The sequence below is a fragment of the Halyomorpha halys genome, unplaced genomic scaffold, assembly GCF_000696795.3.
Source record: "Halyomorpha halys isolate HHAL.00 unplaced genomic scaffold, Hhal_1.1 Scaffold386.1, whole genome shotgun sequence".
NCBI classification, from domain to species: Eukaryota; Metazoa; Arthropoda; class Insecta; order Hemiptera; family Pentatomidae; genus Halyomorpha; species Halyomorpha halys.
The window spans coordinates 4,703-30,821 of record NW_027114263.1 but is presented as its reverse complement, the minus strand read 5'-3'; the positions used below and the strand labels follow the sequence as shown (position 1 = coordinate 30,821).

The 26,119-nt window shown below is 32.5% G+C and overlaps 1 protein-coding gene across 1 annotated transcript in view; it reads left to right on the top strand.

The window, feature by feature from the left end:
* The window catches only part of LOC106682057 (uncharacterized), a gene marked incomplete at its 3' end in the record, with an annotated part of 32,293 nt that overhangs the window by 5,677 nt on the left and 497 nt on the right, over nt 1-26,119 (top strand). Inside the window, 8 exon segments of the mRNA XM_014422695.2 lie at nt 10,005-10,137; nt 10,223-10,372; nt 11,062-11,237; nt 13,329-13,532; nt 16,037-16,255; nt 21,558-21,756; nt 21,838-22,054; nt 25,882-26,056. Of these exon segments, the coding sequence (XP_014278181.1) occupies nt 10,005-10,137; nt 10,223-10,372; nt 11,062-11,237; nt 13,329-13,532; nt 16,037-16,255; nt 21,558-21,756; nt 21,838-22,054; nt 25,882-26,056 (1,473 nt within the window).

The following is a 26,119-nucleotide window of genomic DNA, read 5'->3' as shown; positions in this document are numbered from 1 at the left end:
ATTTTATCGAAATTTCGATATATTGTTTAAAATGACTAAATATTAAATAGAGATTTTAAAATAGGAATATCGACATTTTATTTAGATAATTACATTTTTTTTTTTGATATTTCACATTGTTGTAATATCGATATGGAATATAAACAAATATTTTCCCGTATTATTTTATCGAAAAATCCATATTTTGTTAAATATGTATAAAGTAACATATAGAGATTTTAAAATAGAAGTATCGATACTTTATATTGATAATAACACATTTTTTTCTGGATATTTTACGTTGTTGTAATATATATATGGTATATAAGAACAATATTACGATATTATTTTATCGAAATATCGATATATTGTTTAAAAAGACTAAATATTAAATAAAGATTTTAAAATAGGAATATCGACATTTTTTTCTTATAATGTTTACTTATTTAAAAATACAAAAATTACAAAATTCTTTCCTTTTCACGGTTGGGCTAGTAAAGGTTCCTTTCGAACCCCTACCCGCCGTAACAATCCTTAACATCAGAAAAACCAAGTTGAAACACTTAGATCCTACCTAAACCCTACTTCTCACAAGCACCTGACAAACCAAAATGACGGTGGGAGGTTATAATATAAAAAGTTGTTACCTATATCATTATTTGGTGGTGGGAGTAAACCAAAAAACTACAGCATGGCGTCCGGAACAAAAAGGAAACAAAGTGGTGGCCGTGCACTCTCAATCCCTAGAAATACCCTATGCCCCTCAAACAGTAGAAAAACGATATGTTGGCCCGGCAAACATAGCCCAGAGTTAAATCTAGAGTTGTAAGAAAAGCATAATTACGGATGAAACTCACAACCATGTTCTAAGTCGAAAGAATTAAAAGATAAGGGAGTTATGTAGTCTTTATTGAACGAGTCTCGAAACAATAGTAATGGCGAACGAAGAGAAAAGGATCCCAAACAGCAGAAAAACGAAATGACGGTTGGATACATTTAGCTCCTACATAAACCTTAAGTCTCTCCAGTCGCTGACAAACCAAAAAGAATATGGGAGGTTATAATGAAAAAGTGGTTACCTAGCCCTTTAATAGATGGTGGAGGTATACAAAAAAAGGACAACATGGCCGTCCGAGCACACTCAGCCCTATGAAAATCCACAAGTACTTGAAAAACTAGAATAACAAAGTGGAGACCGGGAGCTCAGCTCATACTCAGCTCTTTTCTAAATCTTAATTTTCTGAAGTTGAATGAAAAACTAAATGGTGGAGAAAGGTTATAGTATAAAAAATAGTTACCTGACCCTTCGATAACTGTTGGGGGTAAACCAAAGGCAATAAAGTAGTGGCCGCGCTCCCTCAATCCCTATAAAGCCCCTGAAATAGTTGAAAATCACCATATCGATTTGATCGATCGATTCGGCGGAGAAAACATTTCATTAAAATGGCAGTTCAATTAATTTAGTTTTGTAATAGTTTTAATCTTTCTTTTTTATTCTAGTTTGTATATTTTGTATTCCTATTCTTATTATGTTTACTTATTTAAAAATACAAAAATAACAAAATTCGACTATTCTTTCCTTTTCACGGTTGGGCTAGTAAAGGTTCCTTTCGAACCCCTACCCGCCGTAACAATCCTAAACATGAGAAAAACTAAGTTGAAACACTTAGATCCTACCTAAACGTTAAATCTCTCAAGCAGAAGAAAAACCAAAATCACAGCTCTTTTCATAGTCTTAATTCTCTCAAGCTGCATGAAAAACATAATGTTGGAGAAAGGTTATAGTATAAAAAGTATTTATCTGACCCTTTGATAAGTAGTGGGGCTAAACAGAAGAGAACAAAGTGGTGGACGCGCACTTCAATGACTATAAAACCTTAAGTCCCTAATATAAGGCGGCAAAGAAAAAACAAAAACAATACAACAAAGTTCAAAGTTGAAAAGATTAAAAGATAAGGGAGATTAACAAGTCTTTATCAAAAGAATCTCGAATCAAAAATAGCGTCAAACGAAATGAAAAGCATTCTTAACAGCTGAAAAACGAAATGGCAGTTGGATGCACATAGTTCTTACCTAAACGTTAAATCTCTCAAGCAGAAGAAAAACCAAAATCACAGTGGGAGGCTATAATATAAAAACTCGCGACCCTCTTTCTATCGTTCACCAAACTTTGTACAGCCTATACCCGTTTGCATGAAAAACAATAAACCTGTCGGGGTTGTCTGGTCTTGGGCGGTTTCTCTAGCCTGATATCTCTTTACAGAAGGCCCTCGACAAGGCGTATTCAATTGTAAGGTAGGGTCGGCCGTGCCAGAGGTTAAGCCCTGGACACTGACGCAGGTAGAGAAGGTCGAGGTTAGAGAGTCTGAGGTAGAGTAACAGTTCTAGTTGCCGATATGAAGCGGACGGACTAGAACTGTCAAGATAGGAGCCAGCTTACTAATTGCCGAGATGAAGCGGACGGATTAAGATTGCTGGAGGGAAGGAGAGGAGATAGGCCACCATCTTAGGTGATTTATTTATAGGCCCAGTCCATGCGTTTTGTTAGTATCGCGTTATATTGATTTCCGAAGAAATTGTGTAAAAGGTTTTCTTTTCTTCATGTAATAGTAGCGTTTAGAGATGATATTTTTTTTATTTTCTATTCTGTTATTTTGTGGAAGTATCGTTCTATATTTTTATACTTTTTTTTTGTTTTATTATACTTTATTTTTGTACAAGATTCACAGTGTGAATGAAGAAAATGTAACATAGAAGTTAAGTTTATTCATGTACCGTTTTGTTAAGATTATACCATAGCGTTTTATTGAGTATTTTGTAATTCTATCTTAGTATATTTTTCTTTTATTTTAGTTTAAGAAAATTATTTCATAAAATGGAAGGGGGGAGTTATAATAGGATAAGGCACTGTGTCCGCCTTAATACTCCCTGCCATTGTAAATAAACATCTAAAAGGATTTTATGGAGCAATAACTTCAGAAATATAGTAGTGTTATTTTCAGTCTAATTGCGTACTGTTACTCTGCCCTGAACCTTGCTTTTTTTTTTCGTTATAGTTCTGACAACTCATAAGTTATATACACTCTGATAGCAGGGCTGTTATAGACTGGATCCAAAATGGTGGGCAAGGAAGACCTGCCACATCAACAGAAAATTGCCCTCCCTTTATTTGTTTATCTCTGCCTACACGGTCAGCCGTTCCCAGGAGTGCTTGCGGGCCCCTTGGTGTTTATACGTATCTATACATTACTTTTAATGTTTTGCCAATCGGGTCTCTGACTAGGCCCAGCGGTTTTTCGGTATGCCGACAAAAGAAATTACTTAACGCTAAAACTTCCAACTGGTGCCTCTCATACATATCATTCTCTATGTTTCAGGAATAAAGAAAAAGAAATGAACGTAGTTCATTGATTTTTCTTTAAAGAAAAGAAACCTAGCACCTTTAATATGTTCCTAACTCAATCTACAGGGCAACAGTCTTCTAAAACCAATTATTCAGCTCTTTAACTACAACTACCTATATGCAATAATTTATGCTCTCATTAATAGTCTATTCATTTATATACTACATTTGCATATTCCAACAATATGATTTCTTATTTGTTAGATACAAAATGGAAAGTTAACAAAATCCAATGCTCTTACAACAGAATTTATGTAATCCTTTGTAGAACAAATTTATCTTAGTTAGTTTTTGTTACCTGTTTTAAGGTGCTATTGGTACAAGTTTTTGATTCCATATTACCCTAGTAATACTACGTTTTTTAAATTTTACAAATGTATTTCCTTTCCTTTTAAGAACACATCATTCATTTATATCATCTTTCTCGAATTTATTTACAATATACCTCTTAAATGTTTATTTACAATAAACCATAGAAAAAATTCATATTTCTTCCTTTTCTCCAGTAACCTTTATGCAAGATCTGATCAGATAAATAAGGATAAACAATAAATATAACTTAAATTTAGCTCGATATAACCTTAATCACACACGTGGTTGGACACGTGACTATTAGACCACGTCCTATTATTAATCAATAGTGGCCTAACGATCATACCATTTTGTACTTTGTTTATCGCCACCACTATTGATATGATGAGGTACCCACCTTTTATACAATAACAAAGGATGAGTGTGCCCGACCACCATTTTGTTTTATTCTGCTGTTTGAGAGAGTTACGGGTTTGGCAGAGGCTGGGTGTACCCGCCCGTCATTTTATGAGTTTCAATTTTAATCCCCTTTATGCTTATGGTGTAAACAATGCAAATACTGTGAACTGGTTAAACCTAAAATATAAACACTTATATGTAGACCATTATCTTCTAATCCCTTCGATGAAGTAAAAAGGGACTTTGAAATTGTATAATCCCTACAGCATAAACAAACTGAGAGATAAATAGATCCATAACTAGGCATATATCATTAGTAGGACTTTTTAATCTCTCTTATCTTGTTATACTGTCGACTTTGAACTATAATACTTTATATTTTAGTTTCATCAGCATTTAATTTCCTAAGGATCGAATTTTATACAGGCAATACCTAAAAAATATTGGTCTCGTTTATCATTTTTATCAGTTAATTCTCTCGGTCAGAGTGAAGAAACCTACAACCACTAAATTACATAAATTACATGCAGGATTAAGATAAGTGACGTCATTATTATCAGCTAATAGAATTGCCATATGTTAAAAATGTACGAATATCGTGTTAATTTCATTAATTTCCTATTGCCTGCTTTATTTATTTTTTCTACTGTTTGAGAGGCTTAAGGTATTGATAGGGATTGGGGTGCGCGGCCACCACTTTGTTTTCTTTTGCTTAGCCTCACTGTTTATCAAAGGGTCAGCTAACTACTTTTTATACTCTTACCTTTTTTCTCTCCAGTCCCATATCACAATCCTCGAAGAATGGTGTCGAAATTGGAGGATAAAAATAAATCCCAACAAATCACATTTACTCTTCGTCGTAAGCATCCCGACTGCCCTACAGTATACTTTAATAATGTGGCTCTTACCCCTGTAGAACAGATTCGTTATCTTGGACTACATCTTGACAAACGACTAACCTGGAATCCTCACACAAGACTGAAAAGACAGAAAACTGCACGCAGATTCCGACTATTACAGCACTTACTAGACAAATGGTCTAAACTTCCAACTCATTACAAAAGACTGATCTACATGACAATAATAAGGCCCATCTGGACAAATGGAGTTGAGCTTTGGGGCTCCACTAAACCTTCGAATTCCTCTCGTATCCAATCTTTACAATCCAAAATCCTTCGTAAAATCCTCAATGCTCCTTATTTTGTTACTAATAAAACCATCCATAAAGACCTAAATGTTCCTTATGTAACCGATCTAGCCCAAACCCGATATTATTCCTTCCATAATAAACTCCCTAACCACCCAAACCCACTAATTTCTAATCTTGCTTCCTCTTCCATTCCTGGCAATCCTCCGAGGCGCCTGAAAAGAAGATGGCCTCGTGACCTTATATTGTAAACTGTTTTTAGAGTTCTACTACTGGGTAGTTTCTCTACATCCTGTATCATATCATTATGATCAAATTTACTTGTTGTATTTTTTTTTATACAGTTGTGAATATCAATAAATAAATGAATAAATAAAAACCTTTCTCTACCATTTTGTTTTTCATGCAAATTGAGAGAATCAAGAGAGATATTGAAAAGAACTAAATGTTCTCGGTCCCGATTTTGTTTGTCTAGTGTTTCAAGTACTTGTGGGTTTTCATTGGGCTATGTGTGCCTGGACGCCATATTATTGTTAATCCCCACCATCTATAAAAGGGCTAGATAACCAGTTTTATATTATAACCTCCCACCGTGATTTTGGTTTTTCTTCTGCTTGAGAGATTTAACGTTTAGGTAAGAACTATGTGCATCCAACTGCCATTTCGTTTTTCAGCTGTTTAGAATGCTTTTCATTTCGTTTGACGCTATTTTTGATTCGAGATTCTTTTGATAAAGACTTGTTAATCTCCCTTATCTTTTAATCTTTTCAACTTTGAAGTTTGTTGTATTGTTTTTGTTTTTTCTTTGCCGCCTTATATTAGGGACTTAAGGTTTTATAGTCATTGAGGTGCGCGTCCACCACTTTGTTCTCTTCGGTTTAGCCCCACTACTTATCAAAGGGTCAGATAAATACTTTTTATACTATAACCTTTCTCCAACATTATGTTATTCATGCAGCTTGAGAGAATTAAGACTATGAAAAGAGCTGAATGTTCCCGGTTGCCAATTTGTTTTTCTCGTGTTTCAAGTACATGGGGTTTTCATGGGGCTGAGTATGCCCGGACGCCATGTTGTAGTTTTTTTGTTTACCACCACCATCTATTAAAGGGCTAGGTAACAATTTCTTATATTATAGAGAGAATTAGTAGAGGAGCTTTTGGTTTTTCTGCTGTTTAGCATTTTTTTTTTCGTTCACTTCTATTTTTGTTTCTAGAGTCTTTTAATAAAGACTTGTTAATCTTCCTTATGTTTAATCTTAGCGACTTTGAAGTCTGTTTTATTGTTTTTGAATTTTCTTTCCACCATATGTTTCTACTGTTTGAGGGGCTTAAGCTTTAGAAAAAAGTATACTGAGTGTACTCGGACGCCATTAACGGATTTCTTTTGTTATCCATTTAAAAGTCAGGTAACCATTTGTTATATTATAACCTTCCTCCGTACTTGAGAGACTTCAGATTTTGCCATGGGCTATGTTTGACCGGCCACCATATCGTTTTTCTACTGTTTGCGGGGCTCAAGGTTTTTATAGGGATTGAGGGTGCGCGGCCACCAACTTATTTTCTTTTGTTTACCCCCAGCACTTCTTAAAGGGTTTGTTAATTACAATTCTATACTATAATATTTCTCTACCATTTTGTTTTTCATGCAACTTGAGAGAATTAAGATTTTGAAAATAGATGAGTGTTCCCGGTCGCCATTTTGTTATTCTAGTGTTTCAAGGTAACTATTTTTTATATTATAACCTTCATCCGCAATTTTTCTTTTCTTACAACATGAGATTTTACCCTGGGCATAGTTTGCTCGGCTACCATATCGGTTTTCTACTGTTTGAGGGGCTTAGAGTTTTTATAGGGATTGAGGGTGCGCGGCCACCACTTTGTTTCCTTTGGTTTACCCCCACTTATCAAAGGGTCAGTTAACTACTTTTTATACTGTGACCTTTCTCAACAATTTAGTTTTCAAATACTTGTGGTTATTCATGGGCGCTGAGTGTGCCCAGATGCCATAATGTATTTTTTGTTTACCTCCACCACTTATCAAAGAGCTTTTTATATTATAACCTCCTACCGTCATTTTGGTTTGTCTGCTGCTCTAGAGACTTAAGGTTTTGAAAAGAGTGTAGTTAGTGTACCTGGGCTCCATTACCAAATTTATTTTGTTGTCCATTAAAATGGTCAGGTAACCATTTTTTATATTATAACTTCATCCGTAATTTTGCTTTTCTTATAACTTGAGAAATTTGAGATTTTTCCATGGGCTAAGTTTGCTAGGACACCATATCATTTTTCTACTGTTTGAGGGGCTTAAGGTTTTTATAGGAATTGACGGTGCGCGGACACCATTTCTATGTTTTAGCCCCACTACTTATCAAAGGGTCAGGTAACTACTTTTTATACTGTTTCCTTTCTTCACCGTTCTATTTTTCATGCAACTTGAGAGTAATAAGATTTTGAAAAGAGTGTACTGAGAGTACCCGCACGCCATTACCAAATTTCTTTTTTATCTATTAAAAGGTCAGGTAACTTTTTGTGATTTATGTTTCACATCACTTCACTGAGTCCTATTCAATAGATTCAAGTATGTGCAACTATCAACATATCAAACATCTCTTCTGTCCTTTTGTAGATGATTTGAACTTTTCGGCTTATGACTACATCTTTACTTTTCTCAGTCAGAATTATAATATTCACTAGGTTTGACAGTATTCGTTGGATCATTGCATCCCCTCTTTTTTCAGGGTTTCTTCTTCTTCTTCTTAGTACCAGTATTTTTCTTACTTGTTTCTTCTAATACTTCCTCAACTTTGACACAAATTTCCGGGTCACTATTTAAGGTTTGAATTTTTACAACCTTTCTCCAATGTCACCAGCTTTCTCTTTGTGCTTCTTCTTGATCTCTTTATCTTTCTTAGCCTTTCCTTTCACAATATCTGTCTTTTCCTTTCTCGAAAATCATTTTTGCATCTTAATGATCCTACAAATCTGCTAGGATACCTCTTTATCTGTAGATTTTCTTCTGTTTCAAATCTCAAAATTATTATGGTCTCTCGCATCAGCTTGTTCTTCCAGTTCTCTTTCGTTTTTAGTTACATTTTCATCAGACGATGAAATTGTTAATTCTTCATCAACACCAACTATATTGTCTTTAATAAACACAGGTGTTTTATTTTCTTCTTTCATTCCTTTTTTGTTTTCTGACACATAAGTAGCATAAGCTATCACATTTGAATTGATCTTCAAATCCACTACATACAATCTCTCAGAAGATCTTTTTTCAAGTATTTAGATATTATTCTTAACAATTTTTACTCTTGTTTTTAGAAAAAGTAACGTATCCACCGTTCTATTTTATTTTCTCCACAGACAACAAATTTCTGTGAGATCTGGTATGTACATCACATCTTTTAGTTGACACTTGTCACTTTTTACACAACCAACTATTTTGGCTGTCATGGATGCACAGTTTTTAGCCAAATTTACCTGTGCATGAATAGGCTGTGACTTCGACAATCCACTTATGTTGTAGGTCATATGTCTTGTGGAATCTGAATCTAAAACCCATTCAGTTGATTTTTTACTCCATCCTTCAGTAAGGAAAGATGCTGTCGTTTTCACTTTGTTTTTACGCAAGAAACAGTCCTTCTCTCGGTGGTTTGTTTTTTTACACACACAACAGGTTTTTTTTTTTTTTTTTTTGGTTGGGTAGTCTTTACTCACATGTCTTTATTATAGCAACAAAAACATTTCCTCTTGTCCGGAGGAGTTATCCAATTTATTTTTACACAGGTTTTAAACGCTACTAGAATGTCTGATTCCTCAGTAGTAATTGAAGAGCGTCTTTACTCAGCCATCAATCTTGTAGTTAAATTAGAAAGGTTCCATATGGGAGACTGTGCTTTCTCAAGCATTTATGAAATATTTATACTGCTCTGGAAATGTTATTACTTTTGAAATGATCATATCATCTGGTATATCATTGCCCAATGATTTTTATCTAAATGGCTAATTTTCGATAGAGCTTATGTGGCTTGTCATGTATATATCTGTCATAAATTTAAAATCGAAGAACTCTTGCATAAGTTCAAACTTATTGTTGGCTGTCATGTGTTGAGTAAGGTGATGCTTTGAAATGTTTTCAAATTATTTTAATATAATTAAACGAAGCCTGATTGTTCTACATCTATTTCATAATTATTGATCATTATATTAATAACAACAACTGTCAGGAAACTTAAGTGACACGAGGTACTTTACAACAGTACTCCTAAACGTTAATTTTTAGTAATTATAAATAATTTAAGAAAACTAGATTTTTCTATTTCTAACTATTTAGGAAAAATACCTTACGGTCCGTAGCTCAAACAGTTGGGCCTAGATCTATCGCTCTGAGATCTGCTGGAAGCGGCGGTTCGAATCAGGCCTGGAGTCGTTGACTTTTTTCATTAAGTAGCGGTCCCACAAAATGAAAAACTTGACCCCTCATCATAGATAGAATAGGTTCACCTGTAGATAACCAGGCAAACATCACCTTCGCGGTGGATTGCCTTAAAAAAAATACCATACAATGACCAATTAAGTAAGAACATACCACAACAAATTTACATTTATTTTATTATAATTATTCCCGTAATATTGAAACCAAATCTAATATTCATCTTTAGTTTATTTTTGTACAATCAAATGTTGTCAATATTTTTACAACTATTAAATATCTCTACAATATATATTTCTATTCCAAAATTCTAAACATTCTTTAAATTATAGGGGTACCAGGATATCAGAACGAGTGGTATATGGAGGACGTTTCAAAAGCTGAGAAGACTCACAGCATCACGAGAAGTCGTATTAGAAGACATCTTTGCTCCATTGGACCCACGTGGAAGAGGAAGAATAAATAGTAAAATATTTTTATAATAATATTTTTTTTATCATTACTTGGAATTTATTTTGTTTTCATTGTTTTTTTCTTAATTTTTTTTCAGCTATTGTATTTAGGAGTGCCCTAATGGGTACCATAGGATACCGAGCTTCATTATCGATGCAAGATGTAGAAGAAATCACTCACTTCTACATGGATCCAGCCACTGGTTCCGTTGATTACAGGGCGTTTATGGACTTCATTAACCAACGGGGTGAGCAGAGAAAATTCCTAGTTCAATTTACTATAAGATTGTTTTAAACTATTTATTTACCTTAAATCAAGAGTGTTTAGGTTAAGAGTTGTTAATGATGCATACATTGAATTCAGACGTAATTACCAATGCAAAGGAATAATTACAGAATATTATCATTATTCTGTCAATATTCTAAACTTTATTATAATTTTTCAGTAACGCGTCGGTTTACTGTTTGTAGTTTAAGATTCCACCCAGTTTTTAAATACTGGTAAATTTTTTATTCTTTTTTAATTGTTTTAATTTTTTGTTGAGTTTGGCTGCTATGTTAACTTCCAAGATTTTATCGCACTATAAATTAAATAAGGAAAAAATAATAAAATAAATAATTATTTCTATACATACCCCACCTATATGTGTATAACATAAGAAATCTAGTTAAGCATTAAATTAAATCTGTTAGAAGAAGATACGTGACCGTATGAAGTTGATTGTAGGAAGATAGTCCGGGTGGCGGTCAAAAAGGTACAAAATGGTAGAAATAATGTTTTGATTAAATAGTAGTTTCTTCTCCTACTTTATTGATATACCATTATTATTGTTATACCATTATTGACCGCTACCCGGTTGAAAACAGAATTATTATTTTTAAGATATATATATACTAATGAACTGAACAAGCTCAATTTTTTTTTTCTTCTTTTCAGAACCAAGTCACCCTCTACCACACGTGGAAACTGACACATCTTTAGCTCCACGTCGCCATATCACATCGGCCGACACAGTGGAACGTGCCGCTTTAAACTCAGTCATGGACTACATTGCTAGCGTCTTACTATATAGAAGACAACATTTAGACGCATTTATAAGAGAGACCGAAGCAGTAAGTTCATAGTTGATGTTAATTCACCATGTTTATACTTTCTATCCTTTCAGCTTTATACCTATTTTAAAATAGTTAATGAAATAAAAAAGTACAAATGAAACAGAATTTTGGGGAGAAGATGGTTTGGGATGCGGTCAGAGAATAACACAAATAAGTTTTAAAAACTTATTTAATAGTGCCAAAACGTTGGCACTAATAAACTAGATTTTTATAGCCACAATTTCTAGCCTTCATCAGGACTAAGAACAAAAAACAAGATAACTGCAAATGAATAAAAGAATACATACATAGAATGATTAAAATAAATAATTGTACAGAATGAAAATAGATAAAAACAAAGTAAAGTAAGAAATGGGAAATAAAACTTATATATAGGTAATTAAATATGTACGTAAAATAACATAATTGATGAAATAAAAATATAAAGCTATATAATGCAAAGAAACAACGAAATAGGGCAGTCCATAGCTCAGGTGGTTAGGCACAGGTCTATCAATCTGAGATCTGCGGCTGGTGTGTTGACTTTTTTCATTAAGTGGCGGTCCCACGAGATGATAAACATAACCCCCACCATTGTTAGAATAGGTTGGTTGCCTGTAGATCCCCCCCTCCGTATGTCAGAAATCACCAAGAAGAGGGTCATATAAAAAAACAAATAAAAAAGAAATATGAATATTTTAATTTAATAATAATAATTTACAAATATAAATTAAAGTTATTGGGAAAAGACAAAGAGAAAGAAAATATATGTAACTAATCAAAATATGTAAGTAAAATATTATAGGAAAGAAATGTAATAGAAATTTAAGTAAGACAAATAGGTAATTAGAAAATATGACAATAATAATATATACTGCACAAAACTAATAACGTAGATAAGGAAAAATAAGAAAAGAATAGAGAAGAAGGGGGTAAAAAAAAAGAAAAGAATAAAACATAGGACACACCTGCTGGGAAAAGTCCAAGATCAAAGTGAGGATCGCGGCGTGGAGAGTTAGATTCTGTGTTAAAAAGTACGTTAGAAGAGATGACATGATATTCATCTCCTCTATGTACTTTTTCTTTCACACTGTTTTTTTTTCCATAACTTTAATTTTTAAATTACCATTATTAAATTAAAATGTTCATATTTCGTTGTTTCTTTGCATTATATTTATATTTCATTAGTTGTGTTATTTTACTTACATATTCAATTACCTATATATACGTTTTATTTCTCATTCCTTTCATTACTTTATATCTATTTCCATTCTGTACACACTACATCTTTTACGGACAAGGTGAAAGAATGACATTTCGACGTTTATACCTGTTTTAAAAGTTCCAGTTATTTATTCAACTATTAACTAAGTCGAATATATAAAACATTTGTTGCTTATGCATATTTATTTATGGAAAGTTCGGACAGTATGGAGAATGGTTGATATATTAAAAATCATGTTTTGTTTGTATGGCATACTGTTATAGTTATAGTACATAACATTAGTTATAGTAGTTATCTAATCCATGTAATTTATTATACAAGAAGCGCAATTATTAAATTTATATTTTTCCTGGCCTGAAGCATACATTTCTCCTACAAGATGTCTTCTATATCATAGGATAAAGGTACTAGTCATTGAAGTAACTTTTGACCTTTCAAACTTTGTGAAATCCTATAAAATTTGTAATTTGTAAAAAATTGAAAATGATCTGGAGATCTGTTGAGGCAAAAATCTTGGATTTATTATTATCTATCTGCCACATGAAGCCTACAAAAAAAAATTGGAACCATTTTATCTAATTCATGACAATTTACTTTTTTAAAGAAAAATAACAGTTCCCATACTGTTATTTTAAACGTAGTATTTATTAAATTTAAAGTTAAGACCTTCTTAATATCATTATTTTTTTATTAGAAGCCTAAGTCAAGTTTGCTTAACTAATGTTTTCTGTTGGTAAAAAAAGATATATATAAAGAAAAAAGTTTATTATATATTTTTTTATGTTTAATTGAGAAATATTAAGTAAATTTAAATATATGGTTGATAAAACTTATATACTTATATTAAACTTGTTCGACAACTAACAGTAACTTTAATTCTTCAGCACATGGGCAGTAAACACATCACCATTCCGCAACTGAAGAGAGTATTAGTAAAAATGGGTATACTCCTGGATGACGAACATTTCAATCTTATTTGCAAATGGTTTGGGCGAAATGCTTTCCAAGTAGACACGTCTATGTTCCTAGCCCATCTTGATGAAGCAATTGACCGCGTAGTTTTGAGTGGAACCTTCGACCCAATTCAGGTAATTTTACTGACTTAAAAGAAAACATTTTTTATTTATTAGCTATATTTTTATGCCTATTGTTTCTTGAATTATTAGTACTGTAAAATAATTTAAAAAAAGGTAAATAATTTACAAGTTGGTTTCAACAAGGAAAATTCAATCAGAGTCAACGCGAAATAAAAATTGTTATGAATTACTCTTGATTTTTTTTTATTGATGCAAAGGAAATATTTATAAATAATTACAGAGACAATGTCTTTAAAACATACATATGCCTTAAAGACATTCGCTATTTATATAGACTCTAAGCTTATACGCTAGTCCAGTTGCAATTAATGACGTTTCTAATTCTGTGTGTCTCATATGATTATGTTAAGAGGGAGGGGATATTATTGTCACCACAAACAAAAACATTTATTGGAGTTTAGAATTGGTGACTAAATTAATAACTGATATTTGCTGAACTTCATACACAAATTGTTGATTCCTCGTTATTTTTAAACACATGTTGGTTTTTTTAAATTCTACTTCCGAGGAACTATTAAAGGTACAAATGTCTATCAGCATACAAATTGAACCTAATTAAATGCCCTTCCAAAAAAGATTTTTAATAGTAATCTTCTTAGGAGTAGTTGTTTCCATATTTGCCAAACTAAATTTACCATGAGGAGTTAATTAATTAATAATAATTTTATTAATTAATATAAATAAAGATGCTTGATTAATATGATTAATTAATACAAATAAAGATAATTGATATACAGGCCGTAAAAATGAAATGAGGAGGTGGTCGGGGATGCGGTCAGTAAAGATTCAAAAATAAAAAAAAACTATTTATTTTTCTCGACGTTTCGAACTGAATATCATGCCTTCATCAGAGCTGAAAAACAAAATGAGATAAAAACCTTAATTCAAAGAAAAAAGAAAATAATAACAACCAAACTCGGAATATACATAACAATAAATTAGGTTGATAGTAGCTCATACTAATAGAAAATATTATACAATATTGTAGTTGTAAGAATTATACAAGATTAAAAAAAAGAATGATTAAAAAAAAAAATTAAAAACAGACAGTGTTCATATCAATAAAGAAATAAACATAATGATTATATAATATGTACTTTCATTATTTTTAAACACAGACAGTACACTGTCTGCCTTTAATATATTTTTTTAATATATCTTGTATATTTCCGAGTTTGTTATTATTTTCTATTTTCTTTTTCTCTAAATTATGGTTGTTATCTCGTTTTGTTTTTCAGCTCTGATGAAGGACGAAACGTCGACACAAATGAATAAGTTTTGATTTTTTGTGTATCTTTGCTCACCGCGTCCCCGACTATCTTATCATCACAATGAGAATTGCTCATTATTTAAAATAAAGTGTGTTAATTTTTGAAATGTCGGGAACTAATACGGGAATGTAATGAGCTCGATTGATAATTTTAGCAACTATTCTAATTAAGGTTTTAATATTATTTTTCTTGAGGTTCGCAGCTTCGAGAACATTAAATTGAAATTAATTAAATCGAGTATTGAGCAATAAATGACAGAAAACCTTTGGTTTTATTCAAGAGGAGTGGACTTCCTTTTCTTCAATACGCAACTTTCATTAACATTTACTATCCCTGTTCTATAGTCTAAATTCAAACAGAAAATAAAGCGCATTTTTATAGTCGAAATAAATATATTTTTTTCAAAATTTTAACTCATAATCGTTTTTTAAATCAGTAGCTTTGACATTCAAATCTTATCCTGAAATGAATGCCACTGTGGCTACGTAACATTACAATAATAATATTTTTGAAAACATATTTACATCCGCTCGAAAATAATTGATTTCGTTATAAATTATAAAATCTGAAGCCGAAAAGAACAAAAAATGAATTAATATAATAATAAAATGAAATTAACATTTTGTGAATTTACATGATGGCTCAGTATCCTTCGTCATTATGATGAGATTTTTTCTTATAATGATGTTGCCTGCACAAATAATGAGGTGCCTTGTTGGTTGAGATCAAGGATAATTCTATTTAAAAAATCTGTTCGTGACCTTCATGTCTATATTAAATTTATACTTCTTTCTTCACGCCGTTTATCAATTTCAGGTACTTTTCAAATATTGCTTCATTTAACTATTTTAAAGTCTACTCTTCCCATTTAATGCAAATATTCTAAAAGTGATATATGACCTCGCTCCGTGGGGGTCTTAGTGGGGCGGTTACGGCCGGGAAGAATGGGATTCCGAAATAATTTTCAAAATTTGCTAATTCACAATATTTTCTTGAAAAGTGTTTTTTTATATAAGGTTCTACCATTCCGAAGTTTTATTGGGTGATTGGAATCGTGTAGCGCGAAAGAATAATAAATACGATTACTCAAATTTCAGTATCCTTACAGTATACATCTAACTTCTTAAATAGAGTGTTGTTTTTTTATGGAAACATTATTCCAAAATTAAAGAGAAATATTAACTCTCGAAATCAAATACAAAGTTTAATATTTCTTGTTTTCAGATGTCAGCCAGAGTTGGAAAGAGATTTGTCCTTACACTGCCAAAAAAATTGCTACCTGACATGAGAAACTATGATATGCGCGAATTCTTCCAGAATAGAGAAACCGCACATGGTTCACAAGACAACTGGTATCGAATGAGCGAAAGTTTAAGAGACCTGATAACGAGACTACAAAGAACAGTTCATATAAACCACATTATACCAAGACCACGGTTTCAAGTAAGTTTCAGAACTTAGCATTAGATTAATAGTTAATTGGTGTGTATTTTCGATTTCCCATAATACGGTATCTTGTTACTATTCATATTTATAATTCAAAGATAACTAAACTTTCTCGAAACTGTATATTAAAATTTTTGATTGGCTTTAAAATATTTTTTTAAAATATCTTTATTGAAATTTACAACCGTATATTACATAATATATTTAGTGAATATGATCTTAGTTAAAATGGAATGTTACAGACGTGTAGAGCAACTACCCATTGGTAGCACTCTAATGACATTTTACATTAGCTGGTCTCGAGGCCATTTTCTCTTCAGGCACCTCGGAGGATTGTCAGGAATGGAAGAGGATGCAAGGTAAGAAACTAGGGGGTTTGAGTGGTTAGGGAGTTTATAATGGAAGGGGTTATATCTGGTTCGGGCTAGATCGGTTACATAGCGATCAATAAGGTCTTTATGTATGATTTTATTTGTAACAAAGTAAGGTGCATTGAGGATTTTACGAAGGATTTTGGATTGTAAGGATTGAATACGAGAGGAATTCGAAGGTTTAGTGGAGCCCCAAAGCTCAACTCCATATTGGAATTTATCTTAATCCTCCAATTACGACACCATTCTTCGAGGGTTTTGATATGGGATTGGAGAGTTTGGGACACAATTAATAGGTCAATATTAACTGCGAGCACACATGTGTCATCGGCATACGTGGTGAGGATAGAGTTAGGATTGGTTGGAATGTCAGCTGTACAGACGGTGTAGAGAATGGGACCAAGGATACTATCTTCAGGAACACCAGCAGACTGAGAATAGTGGGATGAATAGGAACCATTGTGGTTTACTTGAAATAATATATCAATGAGAAAGGAAGGAATAATGAGAAAGTATGTAGGAGGTAGGAATTTACGGAGTTCGTAAAGCGGTCCCGGGTGCCAGACTCGATCAAAAAGTTCTACATCGAAAAAGACTCCCGCGCTCCAGGGGTCAGGAAAATATGTGGAACGGAGTACGGCGTTATATATGTAGGTGGGGAATAGGATGGCTTTCCGAGGAAGAAGTTTTAGAATGTGGGATGTTATTAGGTCGTATCCAGGAGCTTTGCGGGTAGGTAATCTTTGAATGATACTAAATATTTATTTCAGAAGGATGAAATGCTTTAGGTGGGGGGGGTCATTTAGAGCGGAATATTTAGTTCTGCTTCAATACAGAATTGAATTTAAGGTGAATTGGGTTAAGGATATCAGAATGAGGAATAATGGTTTTAGAGAGGTATTGTCCGAATGTTTGTGATTTTTCTGCGTCAGTTATGGTCCAGGTTTGGGATTCGGTGAGAAGTGTGTGACTAAAATCTATGAAATTCAGCAATTTTTTAGTGATCCTCCGTAATGATTTGTCAGTAGTTGTAAGATTTCCAGTAAAGTTAATTAAATTTTGAATCTCGTATTTTCTGATTTCTACTTTTAGTTTGTTAGTCAATTTGGTGTAATACGTTTTGTCAGTTGGATATCTGGTCATATACCACTTCGATCTTGCTCTGCGTTTCCCTTAATAAGATACGAATATGCTGTGACAGGCTATTTTGTTTATTGTTATTGATTCGATTAGCCGATGTGTTGTCAGTTATACTTGTTCTTATTAATGATGTGAGTTTTTCAATTGCTTCGTCAATGTCTTGTTTTGTCTTCAGTCTAATGTTTAAGCCCAGTTTAGTATCCAGGTCACATTTCAATTTGTCCCAGTCAACTTTTCCTGTCATCAATGAAGGGGTAGAGGGCTTTGGTACAAAGCTTGAATGTAAAAATAGCAGAACTGGACTGTGATCTGATGATAGGTCGTCCAGGGATTCAACAATGGTTTGAGAGGGAGATATCTGGGAGGTGATAAATATGTCAAGGATATCAGGACGCTTTTTGAGGGATTAGGCCAATAAGTCGCATTTTTGGGAGAGAGAATGGAATAGGTATTGGAGGTGGAAATACGGGATAGGATACCACGAGAGTTGGATGTGCGGCATCCCCATCGTTGATGCTTAGCATTGTGGCATTAAAATATAAAATACTAATTCGGTATGAAATGTTTTCGGAATTAAGAGAACAATTATAAAATGTGAATGATCTCTCTTATTTTAAATTTTATTACCACATAACTCAACAAGGCTGAATCATAAATCAGTTTGTGCTAGGTATATTAAGATTTTAAAAAATCCGAATGGAATTAAGTAATTAATTCCGAATGTAACATATATATATTGTGTAGTAAAGGCTGATACAGATGGTACATAAAATAATGCATGGACGCTCAGCAAAATAAGACACACACTTGTATATAACGTGTTAACAAAGAGCCGTAAAGTAAAATGAAGTATTTATACGGCATTAATGTTAAATCAATATTCATGTATATTAAATGTGAGTGGATTCTGAGTGGATATTCTCATGGAAGTGGATCGACAAAAGGGACGTATGTCCGCCCGCCTTGTCCTCTTGGAGGAAGAATCGAAGAAGACCGTGTTGTTTGGGGACTATCAAGAACACACGAAGCAACCCTCCTTCGATTTCATTATTTTTTCAGAGAAGGCTTAACTGAATTCTTAATATTAATCAGGATTGGTGAATGGCAACAAACAATGATGTACTGGAACTATGCCGAGATGTGAGACTTGACACATTCGCCGGATGTCTGGGGAACATATTAATTAGAGACATTAGAGGAGTGGATCTATACGGACGGGATCTATATAAGACGGGCAGACAGACTAGGACTTAGATGGGCTGACAGACTAGGACTTAGATGGGCTGACAGACTAGGACTTAGATGGGCTGGCAGACTAGGACTTAGATGGGCTGACAGACTAGGACTTAGATGGGCTGACAGACTAGGACTTAGATGGACTGACAGACTAGGACTTAGACGGGCTGATAGAATGGAAGCTGACGCCGAGCCAATCTTGATATACAATGCCTCGGAGGCATCACAATTTCAACTGGAAACAACTGCTGGTTGAAATTATGAGAGGACCTGAATATGTATGAGCTGTAATGTCGCGAAAGAAACGATAAAAATTATCTTGTTTCTAATAATCTTGGACAAAGTTTCATAAACAAAATAAATGTCTTGAGCTGTAATATGTTGTTCATAACCATGATTTCCCCGATAGATTCATGTAAATGTGAAGAAAGGTTTAAGATTAATTTAGAAAAATCCGAACTGCAAAATTTTTATGAACATGTGTCTCTATATTTATTATTATAAATTGTTAGCGAAGTCATTTGATTCTACCCCCTGAAGACTGGACGTCTGTAGACGGGGTTTATGTCAAAGGATCAAAAAAGGCCCGAACCAGATATTACTCCTTCCAATATAAATTCTTTAACCACCCAAACCCACTAGTTTCTAACCTTGCTTCCTTTTCCAATGCTGACAATCCTCCAAGGCATTTAAAAAGAAGATGGCTACAAGACCTACTAATGTAAAAATGTCATTAGAGTGCTACCAACGGGTAGCAAGGGAAAATATTTTAAATACTGATTTTGCTTTTTTACATGGATATTTGGTTGCGTTTTACAAAAATTGAAAATTGAGTCTACCAGTCTAAAGGAGGAATACAAATATCATTAAAATTATTTTTTGTATAATTTGAACATAATTTACTCATTCACTTGGACCTTCAATTGCCATCGACTGTTTAAATAATTAATAACCATATGTAGTACATATCATACGTTATATATATATATCGTAAATTGTTAAGTGTTACGTGAAATCAACTTATAAAAAAAAAGGAATTTCCCCTCTTTGGAATCCTCTGAAAATATTCAAGTGAAGTATTGTTATAAGTATATTTTCTAAATCCTCTTTGTGTTCTAAAAAGAAAAACGTTTAACATAGTTTGCCTTATCTTCTCTTTAAAAAAATAATAACTATTCACAGTTCAATAATGTTCTTATATAAAAAAAATGTTCAGTCACTTTTCAAGATATCTGTCCTAGAAAGATCACATTTTATCCTAAAACAGATCTATTCATCCTTTTTTCATATCCACGCTTTTTTTCACTGACTTTAACTTTATAGTTATGTGGTTTAAAAAGGGATCGCTGATAAAAATATAAGTTACGATGATTAAATGAATTGTCTTCTACGATTTTTTTTTTAAATTCTAATGATTTACATTTCATAATACTCTGCCAGTACTTATAAAATATGGTAAAGCTTTTTTTTTTTTTTTTTTGGGGGGGGGGAGTAGTTTCTCTACACGCCTGTGACACTCCAATTTAACCGAGACCAGATTTACTAAATGTATTATACTGTACAGTTGTAAATGGCAATAAATAATTATTTTAAAAAAAAAAAAATGTTCCACTCAAACCCCCTGGTTTCTAACCTTGCATCCTCTTCCATTCCTGACAATCCTCCGAGGCGCCTGAAAAGAAGATGGCCACGAGACCAGCCAATGTAAAATGTCATTAGAGTGCTACCAATGGGTAGTTTCTCTACACGTCTGTAACACTCCAATTTAACTTAGATCAGATTTACTAAATGTACTATAATGTACAGTTGTAAATAGCAATAAATAAATATTAAAAAAAAAATTATTGCAATCCGTTCAGAATGATAATAATACACTTAATGGATTTTTAATTCCAACCACTACAAACTAAATTACAGTCTAATTAGTGTCTTTATTCTTTATAATAACCGATCTTAATCAGCAAATCGGCTTAGTCCTGACCTTCCTCCACGAACCGCATAAGGACACAAATAATAGTCAGTCCAAAGAAGTTATGGATTAAATAATATTCATTCAATTGCATCATTTTGGTTGAATTAAAAATTAGCACTTGGTCATTTTGAGATTAAATAATTGTTGCGAACTAAACACAAAAATGGGTACGCAAAAAATGACAGGCACTTATGTAGGTTATTTTTCGTTCTATATCTTAATTATATGTATGGGTTTTCTAATTCTACTCAGCGGGGGCCTTTGGCTTGCCCTTTGGTTTTTTTTAGTATTTTAATTAAGGGGGTAAATGGATGAAGGGATTGTGTCAAAAATAGTAAATTTTAAGAAAACAGGGTTCTTTTTTTTTTCATAGTTTATTATGTTTTAAATGTACATAGCCACTTCTACAACTAGGTATCACAGTTATTAATTGGATTTTGAGGTTTGAGTACCAGAAACTAGCTTGATAGGCACCTACATCCTTCATCAACACTAAAGATGTTACTTAGGCCCTTCATCCACTAACCCCTTCAATCAACATAACCATTTTCATGACTGCTAAACTCTATCTATATTGCAGCAATATGACCACCTAAATACAGGACGGATAACCATTGAACAATTCCAAAGAGCCCTAGATGAATGCAGAATCAACATAGGCGGCCACACCAGAGTGTTTGTTACACCGCGCGAAATGCGAGAACTCATTGAATTATACTCACAAGGCTATGAGCCTGGCCTTATTATGTGGCGCGCTTTTATATCCGATATAGAATCAGGTAAAGTATTTATGTACGATCAACGGAAACAAATACAGAAATTATACAGAAAAAATGGCTATACGTATTTTTTTTTTCCAGGAACCTGCATAAGAGATCTCCATAGACATCCAGCTGGAGACATCAGCGACCATCGGCCATATGGCCCGAGACAAGATGTTCTCGACCTAGAGTGCAAATACGCGAAACGTAAAGTGATGACCTTGGCTGAGCACCGAAGAGCAGAGCGAGTAATGGAGTTTGTTAAACAGCAGCTACAAGGCTCAGATCTATATCAATTTTTCCGTGCCTTCGACCCGTAAGTATAGATTTATATTATTATGTTTAACTATGCAGTATTTATATAATTATTTAATATTTTATCTTATGGTAGTATAATAAATGACTTGTACTAGGAAACGTACAACACAGAACACCATATCATGTGATGATATTTTCATAAAATATAAAAATAGTATGATCATATTAAAAATGAAAAATCAGGTGCCGCTTACAAAAAAAAATATTAAATTGATATAAAGTGACATTTTTTATTTCAATTGCTTTAACAACCTAGGAATATACCTTCTTTAAATACATAAAATCAGTTGCGCACAACTTTTTTTGTTAACCTACACATAAACATAGGCATAAATACAGGTTCAAACATATGTCGTTTCGTAAAATTTGTTCATTGGAACTCGGAAGACTGCAAATAGAGTATATCAGTAGTACTCAAGTATTTCAGAAGAAATGTCAGATTGAAAAATTGCAAAGAAGTGGCGATACTTCTTGCTATATACTTCATATATGCATTACAGAAAGTAGGAATGAATTTAATTAATTGATCTCACGCTAGATATAATAAAAATGTGAAGATTCATTATTATGTAATTATATTTACTATTTGTTAAAAAGAACAGAGGTTGGAGGAAATGAAAAGAGAACTCGTTGATGCTTGTGGATGTCGCACCCGTGGAATTTACTCAAATTGCTTTGCTTCATTATAAATAGAATCGTTTTCATAACATCCACAAAAGACGACAGATGAATCGAAAAAAATATAAAATGGTGTTTAGTGATTCAACTTTTACAATATTGTGATCGAAAAGTGTTCCTAACCCGTAAAAGTCTGCAGATTACTAAGAGAAATGGAATCATATGCAGTTGAGGCAAAGAGGGATTGTCCAGGAAAATATTAGAATTCATAAAAGTGCATTTTGAGGCACTTTCATTGCGCATTTGATAGTTGAAACCCTCAAGTGTCAGGAAAGGTAGAAAATTAAGTTTCTCTAATATTAAGGCTTAAAAAATTATTTATTTCCGGAAAAGCCTCTCGCGGGCCACAGGTTGGAAACCACTGTTCTCAAACACCAAGTTGAGTTTCAATATTTCTTCTATTTGAAATGTAAGTACCTTTCCTTTGTTTTGAATTACATTGTTTTACATACCTATCTGTTGACAACAGCGGTCATTACACTAGGAGAGAAATAAGGGTCAGTATTACAAATATATTAGGAATAATAATAATTATATTTTAATTAAGAAGTCAGTATTGTAAATCGTAATAAATACATTATAACTTTAACATACTACTTGTAAATTTGAATATGTCTATATTAATTTGAATATGCTTTTATTGCTGTCCCATATTATGCAGTATTGTTATTATTTCTCTCAATGTAACGGAGGTGATTGCTGCAGTTCATGAGTTTTTGAATTTTCCAGGAAAATATTTAATTCAAAATTCATTCTTATATTGTTATATGTCTTTGCATTCTAGTATATCTAAGAATTGATTTTTTGGCCCTTTAATTAATTTTCGTTTTTTACGCATGTAGATAGCCGTATGTACAAGGTATACTCAGCGAGCTATTGATAGATTAGCAAAAAGCAAGTCATATTATTCTTTCTTGTAAAATTTTCAAGGCCCCCCCCCAAAAAAAAATGAATTGAAATTGAAATATTTGCATTTTTATAACTTTTTCATATTTACGAACAAATAGTAAATCAACTTATACGTTACAGTTGATAAAAAAATTTCATTTCATTTTAAGTTAGTGAAACGAACCGAAGATGTCGGAAATCCAATTTTTTAGGTATGGCATGTATGGAATGCTGCTATCAAATGTTGGGTCTGGAAATTTATTTCCTTAATGAGCCTATATCTCCAAAACTTAGTAAATGATTTAAAAAATTAAAGAATAGTTTTGAATATATATATTTCACTTATCTACCCATACCTCACTAGAATTCAACTTATACTGAAACACAGTGTATAAACATAGTATGCATTGCACACCCCTTCTTCCCCCTTAGACTACGCACATGACAGCAAGTCGATCGCTACATACTTTTAAGATAAAAAGTAGATCTTATATGCAGAATAATTGGCCAACCCTACTCTGGAGGAACACCCTTTGTTAGCGTGTTTACAGGTAAAAAATTACTTAACATATTATCATCAAAATACTGGAGACAGGCCAGAGGAATCCTAGGAGCAGTATAAATAAAGGATATTTATCTCTTATAATTATTTTAAAATAAATATGATAATATTTACGTATAGAATAAACAATAAATGTTGCTAATAAAATAATCAAATCACATTGTGTTTGATAGATTATTTAAAAGAGTATTTGTTACTAATTCCTATTCTTTTTCGTGCATGTATTGTAATTTATGAATATTTATAACTCTATTTTAAATTAAAATATGTTTGTTCTTTTTTCACGGAATTCGACTAGTAGTGGTTTGAGTTCTGGACCACTCTCATTCACATGCGATTTTTCTCTATATAAATACAATTTCGATTCGTATTGATTTCCTTAATCATTAACCTTCGTTTGTTTTACTATTAACCATTTTGTAATATTTTCGTTAAAAATTTAAATAATTTTGTTATATACCTAAATTTTTTTTATTAAAATAATTTTATATCAAAATATTTGAAAAATCTATATAAGGATACTCTCCAATGCACGACTTCGGAAGATAAAAAGTGATCTGGTACTCGTTGAATGATGTTGAAGCTTTCGCTATTACCTAAAACTTCTGTTCTGTCTATTTTTCCTTTTTTCTTATTTAGTTATTCATAAAATTCTTAAATATTTTGGTTTTTTTCTACTGACTATTATTGCTGAAAATGAGAACTGTTTATTTATTTTTCAAAATACAAAAGTAAGGGTACTTTAGAGAAAGTTGTTTTTGAAGAATCCGCACTTAAGTCAGACTATTTTATTGAAGATAAGACCTAAGCTGATATTAAACAGCATGTAATTGTACAACGATGTGCTGAGTAAAATCAAAATCGTTAGAGCATATTTGGATAATGTTTGTGGCTTTATCGCACTTGCTCAGACTCTACTGGCTTATAAGATCTTATGAGCACTGCTCTACCCCTCACAAGTAGGGGATAGAGTGGGCTCTGGGATCCTCAGGTCAATTGTGTAAATATAACTTGTATGTAATGTATATAAGAGTGTAAATGTGATTAGTGATTATTTTATTTTTATTATTATTTTTTGTTTTTTTAAGCACATAGTTTGATTATATTAATTTTCTTTATCCTTCTGTTTGTATATATTTAAAGAGAGATTTTATTTATTTTTTATGTACTCTTTTTTCTATCATTAATTTTTCATTCTTATTTTATTTTATTTTAGTATGTATGTGTTTATACCTCATTATTACCTATTGCCCTCAATGGTTTGGCAGATTGTAATATCTATCAATAAATAAAGTTTTTTATTTGAATAATATTAGAAAAATCTATTCCATAAACAGGCACTTCCTGTCTGTTGATTTTTTTGAAAAAGTTAATGTTATCTCCCAGACATATACCCACCTTAATATGTACTTTCAATTTCCTTTGACTTTTCGTTTTTGTGCTTGGTTGACCACATACACGCAGACACACAGACCGTATAGTGAAATTTTGTTATTTCAAAACGTGTAATTCCGTCGAAATTTTGAACGTCTGGTTTATTTTCCCTTACTTAATATTCCATAAAGTATAAATATATATATTTATTAAAATATCTTTTGACATCTATTCCATGAACTACATTACTACTACCACAACCGTCTTACTGACGTAGTTAACGTATTGATTTCTCTATAATCTGTTCATTATTTTTTTTTTAGGGAGACCCGCAGGCACGTGACAAGGAACCAATTTCGCGAAATCATGAGAATGAGCAACATTCTCCTTCGGGAACAGGATGTCTATGATCTCGAGCTGTATTTCGTGGACCTACAAGGATTCTGTTATATACTTTTTCTTAGAGCTCTGGGCTCAATGATTCCACCTCCGGGAATTGTAAGTATGATATAATTCAAATGCATTTACATAAAAAAATTAATAATTATTGATGTAATTTAA